General features: G+C 40.5%; 1 protein-coding gene across 1 annotated transcript; it reads left to right on the top strand.

Moving 5' to 3' along the window:
- The first annotated feature begins 392 nt into the window (after positions 1-392).
- Positions 393-9,991, top strand: DEFB123 (defensin beta 123). The gene is made up of 2 exons (XM_036244039.1): positions 393-450; positions 9,846-9,991. The coding sequence occupies exons 1-2, from the start codon at positions 393-395 to the stop codon at positions 9,989-9,991; spliced, it is 204 nt and encodes a 67-aa protein (XP_036099932.1).
- Positions 9,992-16,151: the final 6,160 nt, after the last annotated feature.

Raw genomic sequence — 16,151 nt, 5'->3', positions numbered from 1 at the left:
AACACTGCTCAATATCACCTTCTCTGTGAAGTCTAACTCCCACCTCTCCACCCCCGGCTCTGGAGTCCATGCGCGTGGCGCCCCCTTGTGGTCCCTTCATTTAGAGCTGAATGGAAGGATGTGTGCAAGTCTTGAATAGAGGACCTTGTTTGTTGCTGGACCTCTCCTTGCTGACCTAATTGACGAAAGGAGGCGTTCCAGCTGAGGGCACGTGGCTGCACACTGTGGCTCAGGGGGTGCGGGGGCTGTACCTGAGGGCAGCTGAGGGCACGTGTGGGTGGCAGCTGTTCCGATTGGTCAAAGGAAGTGCAAGCCAGAGAGGCCCAGAGCTCTGCCGCATTAGCTTTGCCATCACGTCAGACTTGCAACTTCGCCTTGGGCCACTTCCAGCCATGAAGCTCCTTTGGCTGACTTTGATTGCACTGCTGCTCTTTTCCCAGCTCACTCCAGGTAGGTCACATTTCAGAGCAACGTAGAGAGGGCAGCATCACCAGCAGCAGGAGCCGGATATCAGGTACCAACTAGGACATCCAGAACTTCTGGCCAGCCACCCCATCACTGCTCCCCCAGCAAGCATGCCCAGGTGGCCTAGCGCCAGTGAGAAAGAATAGAGGGAGTGGGCGAGAGAAGCAGGAAGAGAGGATAGTAGTGACCCTTTCACAAAATAGTTCCCAGTGCGATCTAGGCCATGTAAAGGTCACAACCACCGTAACAGGTGGAAAAAAAACTCCTATTTACTATTGCTGTCTCTGTGCCAGACCCTGTGTTGGGAGCCAGGATCACGAAGATAAGTGACATGGCCTAGGGGAGATGATAAATAACATTGACAGCCCAGAGTGGCATGAGCTGTGATAGAGGGAGCCAGGAGGCGGGGGCTGCACATGGGGTGGAAGGGACCAGCCTGAGGGCCAGGGGAGTCCTCCCAGAGGGATACTCCATTGTCCTGAAAAGTGTGTGGAAGTTCAAAGAGGAAGGAAAAGAGGTGGAAATAGGAAGGGTGTCCCAGGCAGAAATCAGCTTATGTGGGGGTCCATGTGGGAGAGACCACGGTGCCTCAGGGAACTGGCACAGGTGGTGGTGTGGGTTAGGGGTGTGGCAAGGTAGAGCTGAAGATGGGCCTGGAATGCCAGTGCGGGAGCCATGGGAAGGCTTAGGCAGAGAAGGACCATCCTCAGACCTGCCCGTTCCACCAACTCCAGCTCGAGCTGGCAGGCCCCTCCTGCTCAACTGCCAGAAGCTTCTGCCCACCCCCAGGTTTTGGTCTAACCTTTCCAGGTGTCAGAATGTGTGAATTTTCCTCAAACGAGCTGACCTCAGCCCTTGCATCTGTCTGTGGAAAAATGCCTGCAAGCGCCCGCCAGGGGTGGAGAGGAAGCCCTGGGATCCGGGTTGGAAGTGCCCCAGCATTTTCCAACTCTGTGACCCCAGCAAGCAGCTTCGCTGCTCAGTTTCAATTTCCTCACTTCTCAAACCGTTGCAACGGGGTGTGCACAGCAATATCAGGTGGAGGGAACAACAATGAACACACTGACATTTTGGTGCGCAAAGAATGCGGCTTCTCTATTTTGTGTAACTCATCTGAATTTTCCCAGGAATTCCAACCTACTGGTGGGCAGTTGGGAGTGGGGGTGGAGCACAGGAGCTGTGCATATATACTCATCTTTTCTGGTTTAAAATGGTTAGCAAGTTCATTCTGTCTCTTTTGAATAAATATTCCGTCTTTCAGCATTTTCCCCTTCTTATGCTCTCCTTCTCCTTTCCAGCATAGCATCTGGGTTTAAGAGAAAGTAACTTGATATATCATAATTTCATTCACTAGTTCATTCAATAAACATGGTTGGATGGATTTCATGTTCCAGGCAATGTGACAGGAGCAGAAAACAGAGGAGTGAACAAATCAGAACCAAACAAGATGAGCAAAATCTCTGTCCTCTTGGAGCTTACATTCTATTGAGGGAGGCAGAAAAAAATTAAAATTAATGACACATATGGAATGATGACTATAGTGAGCAGAATTGACAGGAAAATGGGATAGCAAATACGAGGGAGTGGAGTTGCCATTTTAAAGGTGTGCTCATGGAATGGCTCATTGTGATCTGAGGGAGGATAAGGGGTGAGCCATGTGTATTTGCGAGGAAGAACATTCAAGCTGGGGGAATATCGGGTGTCAAGGTCCTGGGCCAGGAGCATGAGGAATTGAGATAGGGCCCTGTGCTGGACCTTTGTTGGCTTTTGGGATGATGTCCCTCATTGTGTGTGGTCAGTGAGTATCCTGCTGGCACTTGCTACTGGATCCCATGGCTGATGAAATCTCAGTCCTGTCCAGAGCCCCACTGACTCAGCCCTTTATCTCAGCTAAATCTTTCCACCTGGCCCTTAGGTGTAGGCTGCTCACACCCCTTCCCACTGCCTTATGCATAGAGGTCTACTCTTGGCAAGTCGCTGAGGCTCTTAGCTTCTCACTGGTTTTCCTACCTCTACCAGAGAAACAGGGAACTTAGGGACCTTCTGGATCTATTTTATGCCACAGGAGAGCAAAAGGAGATGCTCAGCCATTTCTAATCCTCTCCAGATGGCACCATGATGCACTATGTCCAGCCTATTAGCAGTCACTGGGCCATGTAAGAGACAAGGGGTAAATGCTGGCCCTTTGTCCAGCCCAATCTGTGTGTTTGTAGCCAAAGACTCTCTTGGCCTTGCCTTTCTCACATTAGTTATCTCTGTGTCCTAGAGCCACCAGCAGCCGACAGTGGGGAAGGGGTGGGAAGCCTTGGTTCCTAGCGTGCTGGTAGCCTGCCATCAGCCCGGCTGGCCAAGGTGGGGTGTGAGGTTCCAGAGGAGCTCTCAGGCCTGTACCTGCTGCCTTTGCTGTAAAAAGCGGATTTCAGTGCCCAGTTTCCCCTAGGGAGAGCATTTCCCTCCTACTTTCTGTTGGGTGTGATGGCGGTAACAGAGATTGAATGGAAGTTTCTTTAGCTGGACCCTCGGCCTTTGCCTCCTATGGCTTATGGTGAGGTGGTACTATCTGAATTTATCAGATTCGCCTAATCATATGGAAAGGAGCTCTTTGAGGTTGGAAATCCTGGCTGTTCTACCTACATTTGTTGTCTTAAAATTGTTGTCTTGTTATGAACTAAAACTACGCACCTCATTTAAGCTGACAACAACTTTGTCATTTTAACTGTTCTTTACAGTTTCCTTAAAATAAAGCCCAGAAACAGCCCGAATCTGCTTTTTGGCAACCAAAATTAAAGGGGAATGAAATATATGGTACTTCAATATTTTCAAACTATTAAAGTTAGGTTAATTGTGGGAATTCCAGACATATATGTGAAGCCCAAGAACCCAGAAAATATTAGGTTTGGGTGGGACATGTCACCAACTTCTCCTTATGCCTCCTCATAGCACTCAAGAGTTCATCCTTATACCGTTCATTACAACTCTAGTCAATCAAATAGGCTGAGCAGCTATTTCTTTAACGGCTATTTCTTCCCCACCAGGCTGGAAATTCTCTGAGGGCAGCGTCTATCTCTAACTTGTTTCTAGTTTATCTCCAATACAACTATATTCTCAATTTATACATGTGAATATTTCTGTAGGACAGACATCTAGAAAGAAATGTGCTAGGTAAATTCTGTGCCCAATTTTAAAATGTGTGAGTCATTGCTCAGTAGCCTCCAAAGAGGCCCAAAGTGCATGTTCATCTTGACACTCTTTAATTTAAAATTGGGATTTTATTGTTAAATGGTGGGGGTTTTGTTCTTTATCATTTTGTTGTTGTTGTTGTAAAATAAAACACAGAATTACAGATTATGAAAACCACATAAAACAAATGCACAGCTTAATGAATTGTTATAAAGTGCATAACCTTGTAACCACCATCCAGGTCAATAAATAGAACATTGACAGTCACCCAAAAAACCCCACCACAACTGTCTCCCTCCCCCAAATTAAGCAATGTCATGACTTTTATAGCAATCAGTTCTTTGCATTTCTTTATAGTTTCATTGCTCAGGATGCATCCCTAGACACCCTTTTTTTTGTCGTGTTCACTTTTAAAATCTGACATGCCTTAAAATTTTTTTAATTTAATGGTCACATCTCCATCCCTTTCTTGTCTTTAGAATTTATCTGGTTTTCTGGCATACCAAAATATTCCAGGCTCATCTTGTACAATTCCTGCCACAGATCATGAAAGCCGTTTCTTTAAGAAGCTCTGATATTTTTTAATAGGAAATGGTATTTCAGAACTATGATCTAGTTGCTAGAGATTCTCAATGCTACTAAATTGGCCCTTTCTTCATCTTTTCAGTAGGCAGAGATAGGAGGGAAAATCAACACATTTAAATGTATATAAAGCCTGGCTGGTGTGGCTCAGTGGTTGAGCGTCGACCCATGCACCAAGAGGTCGCTGGTTCTATTCCCAGTCAGGGCACATGCCCAGGTTGTGGGTCAAATCCCCAGTGGGGGGCATGCAGGAGGCAGCCAATAGATATTCTCTCTCATCGATGTTTCTACCTCCCTCTCCCTCTGCCTTCCTCTCTCTCTAAAAGAAATAAAAGAAAAAAAAATTAAAAGTAAATAAATAAAGGTATATAAAATACCTCATAAATTCATATTGATACTTTCTATTCCAAGTGAGGCCTACAGGATTTGCATGTAAAATATTCCATATTTCTTCTGTCTTTTCTTCCTTCCACATCAACATTCTCAGATACGCTGTGCACTTCTTCAGTGTTTTCAAGTCCTCCGTTATTGAAGGGACATCTTGAATTACAGTTTGAGTATTTTTTCTGATATCTTGCTCTACTTTTTTTCTCAAGGTCTCTTCTTGTCTCTATGTTGAATTTCCTTTGCCTATCTTCAGTATTTATCACTTTCTGTAGAATTTTTCTTATTATTTCTTTTTTGGTCAGTTTTACTGAGTTAAAAATTATATAAAATAAAATGCCCATATTTTAAGTATACAATATGAGTTTCAACAAATGTATACATTCATGTAACCACCGCCACAATCAGCATTAACACATTTCCATCACCCCAAAAAAGATCTCTCATGCCCTATTGCAACCAGTCACCTCCCCTGCCCCCAGCCTCCAGAAAACAGTGATCAACATTCTGTCACTTCAGTTTGGCCTTTTCTAGAATTAGGAAAGACAAACAAGGATGGGTTTTTAGCTACAGGAAATGCCGTTGCCTCCTATCAAGGAAAAGCATCAAGTCATTTACAGAAAAGACCGACAATAGTAAGTCCACGTTCCAATTCTTGAGATTAAGGGGGATAATGGTTCCTTTCCATGTCCCACCTTCACTGTTTTTCCAGGGTTATTAAACTGGCTGATGGGACAAATACTGGACCTAACCTCATGATTCCATTAAAACTTCTCCATCAATGTTATCTTGGAAGAGTTTTCAAGTTTTCTTTTCTGTAATGGGTCAGATTTTGCACCACGCTCCATTTCAGACAGTCCAGAAACTGTATCTGATTGAAGTAAACACCCCAATTTCTCTCAAATTTTTTTTTCAGAAACAGGTGTTTATCATTTCAGTTTGCTCAAGGTTCCAAAGACATTTTAAAAGATAATTAAAAAAAAAAAAAGTAAACTCCTGGCTCTCCTAACTATATAAAAATGAACATGTGTTAAAGATTTCATTTAATTCATAATGACAGTATGAGGCAGATTTTATAACTGGGTCAAAGCATAGATATAATATGGAGTAAAGGAGTGCTGGAAGGAATTTATAAAAAGATAAAAACGCATCCACCCCTGCCCCCTATGCTGAAAAGGAGAGTCTATGAACCTCTATGGAACAGAATATATTTGTGTAGGTGTAGAAAACAATTATTTTGCACTACTATCATTTGTCAACAGCTCACAGTTGTAAAATAACTCCCACGTTATCAAAATCAGAAAACTCTGAAGGTTGTGATCTATCTAGACCAGGGAGCATTGGCATTATTGGCAAGTGGTGACATTTGGGGCTGGACAGTGCTGTGTTGTGGCTGTCCTGTGCATGGCAGGATGTTTAGAGGAATCCTCACCCGCCACGCAGTAATTGCCACGGCACCACCACCACCAGTGGTGACAATTAAAAATGTCTCCAAACATTCCATTGCCAAATAGCCCCTGGGGAGCAAAATCACCCAGTCGAAAGCACTGCTCCAGACAACGCATAGTTTTCCATTGAGCACAAATTTTCCCCCATATTGGTCAAAAGATAATCTCAAAGAAAACTGATTCCTGATCACAAAATAAACCTGTTCTAAATCTGCAGCAGAAAGAAGGAAACAACTAAGACTAAATTACAAATTAACGAAATTGAGAGTGGTCATGGCACTGAACTATCTAAAGAAAATAGTTTAACTGAGACAAATAAAGGTTACAGGTTTTATTCAGCTGATGGACATCAGGGAGCACCTGAAAATCCAAGTCCAAGCAAGCTTAGAATTTTTAAAGAATAAAGAAGAGGAGGACAATGTCTTTGTATGGCTTAAGTAGCAGATTTCATCTTTAACTGCTGCAAAATTTGTAGTTAGAACAGTTGGGAAGTGTTCCAGATTTCTGCACCTTTTGGTTGAGCCCACCCCCAGCATCGTCAGAGAAGTTCTTTCTAAAGCTGTTTTGCAGTTTGTCAGTATTCTGGGACAAGAAAAGTATCAAAAACAATATGGATGGATATTGTGGCTGGAAGAAGGGAAAATGGGGAATTATTGTTTAATGGCTATAGAATTTCAGTCTTACAAGATGAGAAGGTAGGGATGGGTGGTGATGGTGGATGCAAAACAATGGGAATGTACTTAATGCCACTAAACTGAATGCTGGAAAGTGGTTAAGACAGTAAATTTTATGTTAAGTGTATTTTACCACAATTTTTTTAACTCTAATCAAAGCCTCTTGATGAGAGGCCTTGGCCAAAACAAAAGAAAAATAAAATTATGAAGAGAGTGATGAAATGTTAACCAAAAAAATAATTAAAAAACAATATAGATGAACCTTAAAAACATTATTCCATGAAGCCAGATACAACAGGCCACGTATTTTATTATATGATTCTATTGGAATAAAATATCCAGAGTAGCCCTGGCCGGTTTGGCTCAGCGGTTGGAGCGTCGGCCTGCCATACAGAGAAACCCGGGTTTGGTTCCCGCTAAGGGCACATACCTCGGTTGCAGTTTGTCCCCGGCCCTGGTTGGTCGTGCGGGTGGCAGCCACTCGATGTGTCCCTTCACATCGATGTTTCTCTCTCTCTCTCTTCCTTTCTCTCCCTCCCACTCTATCTGAACAAAAAAATGGAAAAATGTCCTCAGGTGAGGATAAAAAATATATATATATCCAGAGTAGGCAACTCTATAGAGAGGAGGGCATATTGGTATTTCCCCAGGGGCTGGGGGGAAGGGAAATAAGTATACATTGGTGCAGATTTCTGTTGGAAGTTCTGGAACTAGATGGTGACGATGTTTGTACAACATTGAGAATGTACTTAATGTACTGAACTGTACACTTTAAAATGCTTAAATTGTTGAATTTTATATCATTTGTTTTTTACCACATTTTTTCATTTGTTTGTTTTTGTTTTGTTTTTAATCTTTATTGTTGGATGTAAAATGTATTACAGATGTTCCACATTTTTCCCCCATTGACCCCCTCCTCCCCACTCCCGCCCCCCTTCCACCTTTTCCCACACTATTGTCTGTGTCCATTAGTTATGCATAGAAGTTCTTTGGTTTATTTCTTCCCACCCCCCCCCCAACCCCTTTCCCTTTGAGGTTTGTCAGTCTAGCAATGAATTTGTGCTTCTTAATCCCTTCACCTTTTTCACCCATTCCCCCAACCCCCCTCCCAACTGGCAACCAACAAAATGTTCTCTGTATCTATGAGAATGTTTCTGTTCTACCCGTTCATTTTGTTTGTAGATTCCATTGTTGATAGATATGTATTCATTGCCATTTTGTTTGTTCATACATTTTATCTTTTTCTTCAAAAAGACCCTTCATCATTTCATATAATAATGGTTTGGTAGTGATGAACTCCTTTAACTTTTTCTTGTCTGGGAAAGTTTTTATATGTCCATCGATTCTAAATGACAGCTTTGCAGGATAGAGTAATTTTGGTTGTAGGTTCTTGCTTTGCATCACTCTGAATATTTCTTGCCACTCCCTTCTGGCCTGCAAAGTTTCTTTTGAGAAATCAGCTGACAGCCTAATGGGAACTCCCTTGTAGGTAACTAGCTGCCTTTCTCTTGCTGCTTTTAAGATTCTCTCTTTGTCTTGAACCTTTTGCATTTTGATGATGATGTGTCTTGGTGTGGGCCTCTTGGGGTTCATCTTGTTTGGGACTCTCTGTGCTTCCTGGACTTGTATGTCTGTTTCCTTCACCAAGTTAGGAAAGTTTTCTGCCATTATTGTTTCAAACAGGTTTTCGATTTCTTGTTCTCTCTCTTCTCCTTCTGGCACCCCCAAGATGCGAATGTTGGCATGCTTGAAGTTGTCCCAGAGGCTCCTTACACTATCCTCATTTTTTTGGATTCTTTTTTCTTTTTGCTGTTCTGATTGGGCATTTTTTGCTTCCTTATATTCCAAATCGATGGTTTGCTCCTTGGATTTACGTACTCTATTATTGAAGCTGTGTAAATTATTCTTTATTTCAGTTAATGCCTCCTTCAATTCTAACTGTGTATCCATGATTTCTAACTGGTTCTTTTTTATGCTCTTGAGGCCCTCCCTAAGTTCACTGAGATTCTCACTAAGTTCATCGAGCATCCTTATAAGCAGTATTTTGAACTCAGTATCTGTTAGGTTGCTTCTCTCCATTTCGCTTAGTTCTTTTATTGGGGTTTTGTTCTGTTCTTTCATTTGGGACCTGTTTCTTTGTCTCCTCATTTTGGCTGCCTCCCTGTGTTTGTTTCAGTGTATTACTTAATGAGAGGTATGGGGCTTGCTGAGACCAGATGCTGCTCGTTTGAAAGAATTTAGGAAAAACCTGAAGCAGGATCCAAGACCGGCCAATCCTATGGTTAAGCAAGTGGCAACAGCTTGGGTGGGCTTGAAAGTTGGGTGGGGTGGGGCGGGGCCTCAGGGAGTCAATAGGGTGGGGCTACCAGTGTGAGCCAGGTTGCTGGAGTCCCAGATATGGCGGCTGTCTGCTGCCCCAGGGAAGGGCTCACCAAAGGAACAAAGGCCTCTTACAGCACGTTTGTCCCCAAGAAAGCCCCCTCTCCAGCCCTCGCTCCAGTGCCAAAAAGCTCAGTTCTTCCCTGTATGTCTCTGGCACCCGTGGAGCTGCCTCTCCTCCAAGTTAGAGGGAGAGAGTTCGATAAGTCCGTGCGCGGGGCCCTTTAGGGAGCTGCCTGGGGCTCCAGCCGCTTCAGCCTCCCTGAGCCTCAGTTCCCGCTGGTTTTTCCAGCCAGAAGTTATGGGGATTCTCTTCCTGGCACTGGAACCCTGAACGCCCTGCGGCTGCCACCCCACCCTTCGTGCCTCCGCCCCTCCTACCAGTCTGGATGTGGCTGCTGCTTTAATTTCGTAGTTGTAGGACTTCCATTCAGCTAGATTTCAGGAGGTTTTGAATGATGGTTGTTCTGTAGTTTAGTTGTAACTTTGATGTGGTTGTGGGAGGACGCGATACCGCATTTACCTACGCCGCCATCTTGACTGGAAGTCTTTACCCCATTTTTTTAAACGGAAGGAAAGAATACAAGAGAAAGGAGGCCAGGGTCAAAAGCAAGGGAAACTGAGGATCCTCTCTCACATCTGTTTTTTAGTCCTTTTTGTAAACCTTTCAAATCCAGAACCTACCTCTTCTTAGGACTAACATTATTTCCATTCTTCTTTCATTTTGTGTCAGGTGACACCCAAAAATGCTGGAATCTTCTTGGCAAATGCCGCCGCAAATGCTCCAAGAGGGAAAGGATCTACGTTTACTGCACAAATAATAAACTGTGCTGTGTGAAGCCCCAGTTCCAGCCACAACAAAACACATGGTCATTTTGAGTTCTCCGAAGCCTAAAGCCATAAAAATGAAGACGAGCTATTCTGAGTCGGACCCCCGAGGAGTCCTGAGTTCTGTCAATAAACACCTCTGGCTGATTCCTGCCTTCGCCTGTCTGTCTACACCCCCCCCACCCCCCCACCCCCTGCACAGTTCTCCAGAGGTCCCCTTTCACGTAGTCGGTGAAGTAAAAACTATTTTCATAATAACAAAAAACATTATTCATTTTTTTCAATCTCAACCATTCACAAGTGTGCAGTGGAATTTTCCGGACTCTACATGATATCATTGTTCTGACAGCTAATGAAAGGTGTGCTTATGTATTCTTATGTTTCTAGAATTTATTAAGGTAGAAGCCTTAAAATATGAGTGTGTTCACTTTTAGAGATTAATTCAGGTTGTTCTCAGTAATTCTACTGTGCTCTTACTAGCTATCTTTAGTTATATTATTAATCTCTGTAACCTCATTATTATCTAATAAATTATTACTTTGAAATTTTAAACTTTTCCTTATACCTATCTGACACACTATAAGAATTAAAAACATTTTGTTGTCTTGGTTTGCAGAGGTATATTAACAACCAGTACCAACTAACAGAAGGAAGGATATGTTCTCCCTGAGTGAAAAGAATTATTCTAGTCTCTACAGTTCTTCAAATACAATTTCTAGTACCCAATAAATTAAAAGACATGCACAGAAAAGGTAAATATTGTTAAACTAAAAATCAGTTACAGACTGAAGAAGCTTAGTGAACTCCAAGAATGATAGACACAAAGAAAATCAAATAGAAGCATAGCTTAATCAGGCTGCTAACAAAGAAAAGAAAAGGTATATCCCAATATCTGTGAATATTTCAAACAAAACATGTTCAAAAATTTTATGAAGAAAATTAGAAGCCCTTATTGAACGATAATATAGAAAGCCAAAATTAGTAGAGAGATATACCATGTTCGTGAATTAGATGACTCAAAATCTTAGAGATATCAATTCTATACCAATTGTTTCCTAGATTCACTGAAATTACAACAAAAATCTTTTTTTTTAATTTTCCCAGAATTTGATCAAAGTTGTGCACATATAAGCAAAAAAATTTTTTTTTTTTTTTGGTTTTTAGTATGTGCCCCTAGCAGGAACCGAACCCGGAACTCTCTGGTCCGCAGGTCAATGCTCCAACTGCTGAGCCAAACCAGCCAGGGCTAAGCAAATATTTTACACAGACATAGATGACAAAACTATTAATAAAGCACAAATTTAAGTTAATGGCTAACTCTAAGAATATAGAAATTAAAAGAAGTAATGCTGATGTATATTTTTTTATATGGATGATAGAAATAGAGATATTTTCTGTCGTATTGTTTTTATACTTTTATATTTTTTTTAATATTTTTGCCTTCTCAGTATACAAAACGTTTTTTTAAAAAGAGATAAAAGCTATGAACATTAAGTGCCTTAAGAACTGTGAGACCAGAAAAAATGAAAAAGCTCAATCAGTCAAAAAAGGCCTAGTAAAGAAGATACTTTAAAATCAATAAAATTATATGTCTTATACAGGATTTTTTTTTTCAAAATATGTAAATAACTCTCAAAACTCAATTAAAAAAAAAAAAAGCAAACAGCCCAGTAACAAAATGAGCAAAGAGTTACTTCATCAAAAAAGTTACATATATGGCAAATAAAAATTTATAAATATTAGAGAAATGCAGATTAAAATTACAATAAAATATTACTGCACACATATTAGAATGTCTAAAGTTAAAACAATTGACCATAACAATTGTTGACAAGGAACAAGTGTTGGCAACTGAAACTCTCATACACTGCTGGTGGGAATGTGAAATAGTACAACCATGTGGAAACAATTGTGCAGCTTCCTAAAGAGTTCAGTGTACCATATGTTCTAATTATAACTGCACTCTACAATATTTGCACGAGGATGAAAACATCTAACAATGCATTTCTCAGAATGTAGCTCCATCCTTAAGCAATGCTAAGCAACCTTATTGTGAAGTTAAGGGTTTGGGGTTTTTTTTTTTACCATGTCCTAGATCTACTGAACCATAATTCCTGTAAAACATATATCCATTTGTTCATTTAGTCAAATACAAATATTTATTGATCATCTGCTATTTGCCAGGCACCATGTTAGTCTCTAGTTAGACAATGTTAAATAGAACAAACATGGGCTTTGCCATTGCAGAGTCTACAAACTATGGAGGAAAAAGCATTAAACAATGAATAATTTTATAATCACATATGATGGAAAGGCTATGAAGAGTATAGTAATTGAGAACAAGGGTGGGAAGATTATGAGAGAGGTAGGCGTCCATGAGCTATCAGGGTAACCCTCTCTGAGGAGGTGGCATTTGACCTGGGATCTGCAGGATGAGAACTCATGTTTGCAAAGAGTTGAGGAGTTTGCAGAATATTCCAGGTAGAAGCACATGTATAGGTCTTTTTGAAGGAGGGTAGCTTGTTCCAGAGACAGAAAGAATGGCATGTGACTAATGCCTGGTGTGCAAAAGAAGAGAAATCCAAGATGAGATTTGCAAGGCAGACAGTGTAGCAGACCCCACAAAACTTTGATGTTTGGATTTAAACATTTAATACTTTATGTATTACAGTAGAGGACTGTCTGCCTTACCTCTAATTGCTTCTATTTACTCATAGCTTCTGCTTCCTCAAATTAAGCTCTTCTCTACCCTTCCTCCTACCACCCACTCTTCAACTTTGACTTTTACGAAGGCAATGTTTCAGCTTCAACTCCAATTATGAACTACTTTACTCTCTGTATTTCCCAATTCAAATCCTTGGAACAGAGAATCTGATTAATCCAGTTCAACATTTTGTACTAACCTGTCTCATGTGTAGGTTGCTGCCCAGCCTATGGAATTAGGTTGGTTTGGGGAAGTGCCCAACTCTTGTCCAATCAACTCTGTCTGAGGCATAGAGGAGAAGGGCTTCCTGGTCTGCATATACCTTTCATTTCAGCGAAAGCTATTCACAGGGCTAGAAGAGTATAAATTGAAGAGACATGTACAGTGTCCCATGTATTCACTTTTCTATGTATACTTGTAACGGACTTCTATAGGATAGAATATGTCTGCTCCTTGCCTCATGAAACCCTGAAACCTTATACTTAGAGGGAAATGAACATTAATAAAAATAAACTTTCTTGGTGGAATTCTGAGGATGGGGACAGCCCCTGTCTCCATCTCCTCATGAGGCCCCACCAATCTGTTGACATTCACTGGGTCCTACTGAACCCAATGCTTCCTTTCAATAATAAATATTTCACAATGCCCCCTTAATGTCCTAAAATACAATTCATAAATATAACCTATCTACTCACATAATTTAAAGAAAAATCTAAATAAGAGCTAACTATAATATAAAGGAGGAGAAAAGAAACTTTTATAATAATATGTATTTTGACATGTAAGTACACTTAAAGACCAAATGAAATCGTCAGATCTTGTACTTATACACAGCGTGAGTGTAACAGCTACAAACCCAGGCTTAAAAGGGTGCGCTGTGTGCTCACTTCAAATACTACCCAAAGTGTTTGTTGTCTGCATCCTGACTTTCCAAAATGGTGAACATCTTGGGCAAAATCCTAACCAGAACAAAGTATAATCATCTCTCGATTTACAGTTTCATTTCAGGAAAATTCAATGTGCAGCCAATACTTGCAAAACAGCCTTAGATTCTAGGCTCAGGATTATAAGTGGGTTTCTCACCTATAAATGTCTAGCAGGACATTTGAATTTTGTTTGGGAGACAGATCAATACTTCATTTTCCAGGGCATTCTCACACTTTGCATTGCCACCTAACATCCTAGTTCCCCAACCTACTAAATTCCAGTAGGGGCCCCATTAATTTTGACAATCAAAATATGACACCAGCAAATTTCCTAAACAAGCCCTAGAGGGCAGTATCTCTCCTCTGATGTAGCCATTAGCAGAGTCCTCTTCCCCCATTCTTTCTCTGAGACAAGGAAAGCTGCATCACAAGCGCAAGTAACTTACCCAAATTCAACTACATGTGCTCAGAAAAAGAGACAAATAAGGTTTTTAGATATTTTTTAAAACGTTTTTTCTCACTTTTTAAATCAACTTAGTTTTGCCTTTCTTAAACTTCGTATAAATGGAGTTGTTCAGTATGTACACCTTGTATTTGGCTTCTTTGGCTTAATACAATTTTTTTTTCAGTTTAGCAGTTCAAAAATGTCCCCCCTTTTTCCCCATTGACCTCTTCCTCTCCACTCCCACCCCCCTTCTGCTTTCCCCCAACTATTGTCTGTGTCATTTAGTTGTGCATATAGGCGTATAAGTTCTTTGGTTTATCTCTTCCCACCCTCCCCCCCCCCCCTTCCCTTTGAGGTTTGTTAGTCTGTTCCCTACTTCCATGTCTCTGGATCTATTTTGATCAACAGCTTATTTTTTTCATGATGCTCCATAAATAAGTGAGATCATGTGGTACTTGTCTTTCTCTGACTGGCTTCTTTCACTTAGCATAATTCTCTCTGGGACCCTCCATGTCATCTCAAAGGAAAGAGATCTTTCTTTCTTACAGCTGCATAGTATTCCATTGTGTAAATGTACCACAGCTTTTTTATCCATTCATCTACTGATGGAAACTTGGGTGGTTTCCATATCTTAACTATTATAAATAACACTGCTGTGAACATAGGGGTGCATATATTCTTTCTGATTGGTGTTTCAGGCTTCTTAGGATATATTCCTAGAAGTGGAATCACTGGGCCAAATGGCAATTCCATTTTTAATTTTTTGAGGAAACACCATATTAACATAATGTTTTTGAGATTGATTCATGTTGTGTGCATCTGTAAATTGTTAGTTACTGTTGTTTATTAAATAGGATTGTACCATATGCATGTAACTCAATTTATCCATTTACTTGTTGGACCTTTGAGTTGTGTCCAGTTATGAGATAATATATGTATAATATAAAGCTACTCTAAGCATTAATAGAGAAGTGTGTGTGTGTGTGTGTGTGTGTGTGTGTGTGTGTGTGTTTCTATTTAATTTTATAAATAACTCTGCAAATGTTTTTCCAAAGTGGTTGTCCACATTACATTCCCATCACAATGTATGTGCACTCCGGTTGCTCCATATCCTCACTGAGACTTGCTAAGGTCAGCCTTTTTTTGTTTTAATCATTCTGGTAGGTATGTGATTGTATCCCATTGTGGTTTTAATTTGCACTTCCCTGAAGACTAATGATTTTGAGAATCTTTTCATAGGCTTATTTGCTACTAATATACCTTATTTTGCAAAAAAAAATCTGTTTAAATATCTGTCCACTCTATTATTAAATTGACCTTTTCTTGCTTATTATAAGAGCTCTCTATACAGTCTGGAAATGAGTCCTTTGTCAGATATATAGATATATCTCCTTTGTCAGATATATATATATCTCCTTTGTCAGATATATATATATATATCTCCTTTGTCAGATATATAGATATATATATATATATAGATATATAGATATTGCAAATATGAGCAATAACAGTCCAAATAAGCCAAAGGAATCCCTCCTTGAGCCAGTGCCTGAGTGAGTGGAGATGAGAATTGTATCAGTTCCTGTTGCAGCAAAAGCACCTGGCAATGAAGGCATCACACTGTATCATGTGATTCCACTGTGGAGAGATATTTACTTTTCATAAAAATGGCCCCTAAATATAACCAATCAGTTCCTTTGCTTTAATGTGTTCCATTGACGGAAGAAGCTTGCATGTCAGTCTCCATAAAGGCACATTCCTGAGCAATTTTCAAGGGTAATTTGAGCCATATGTGATTATTGCCTGGCTCTCAAACATAAATATAGCCCTAGTACAATAAACGGTTCCTTTCAACACTCTCCCATCGAAAACCCAGGGGGGAAGGGAGTGAGGAGTCACCATATCTTACCCTGAACCTCCTACAACAGCCATTGTTGTAACCCCCTTGTTCTTTTCTTGTAAACCCAAAGGGATCCACCTGATCAGCAGAATGAGAAACTCTGCTAATCTCTACTCTAACAGAAGAATCTCAATGCATGTGAAAAATACATACATACGTATATAGATTTTATATATATATAATGTCTATAGAGATATATAATCTATCTATATAGATAGATACCTATATCCATATAG

The sequence above is a fragment of the Molossus molossus genome, unplaced genomic scaffold (assembly GCF_014108415.1).
Source record: "Molossus molossus isolate mMolMol1 unplaced genomic scaffold, mMolMol1.p scaffold_m16_p_6, whole genome shotgun sequence".
Taxonomy (NCBI): domain Eukaryota; kingdom Metazoa; phylum Chordata; class Mammalia; order Chiroptera; family Molossidae; genus Molossus; species Molossus molossus.
The sequence above is the reverse complement of the archived record's forward strand: the minus strand, read 5'-3'. Positions and strand labels throughout refer to the sequence as shown.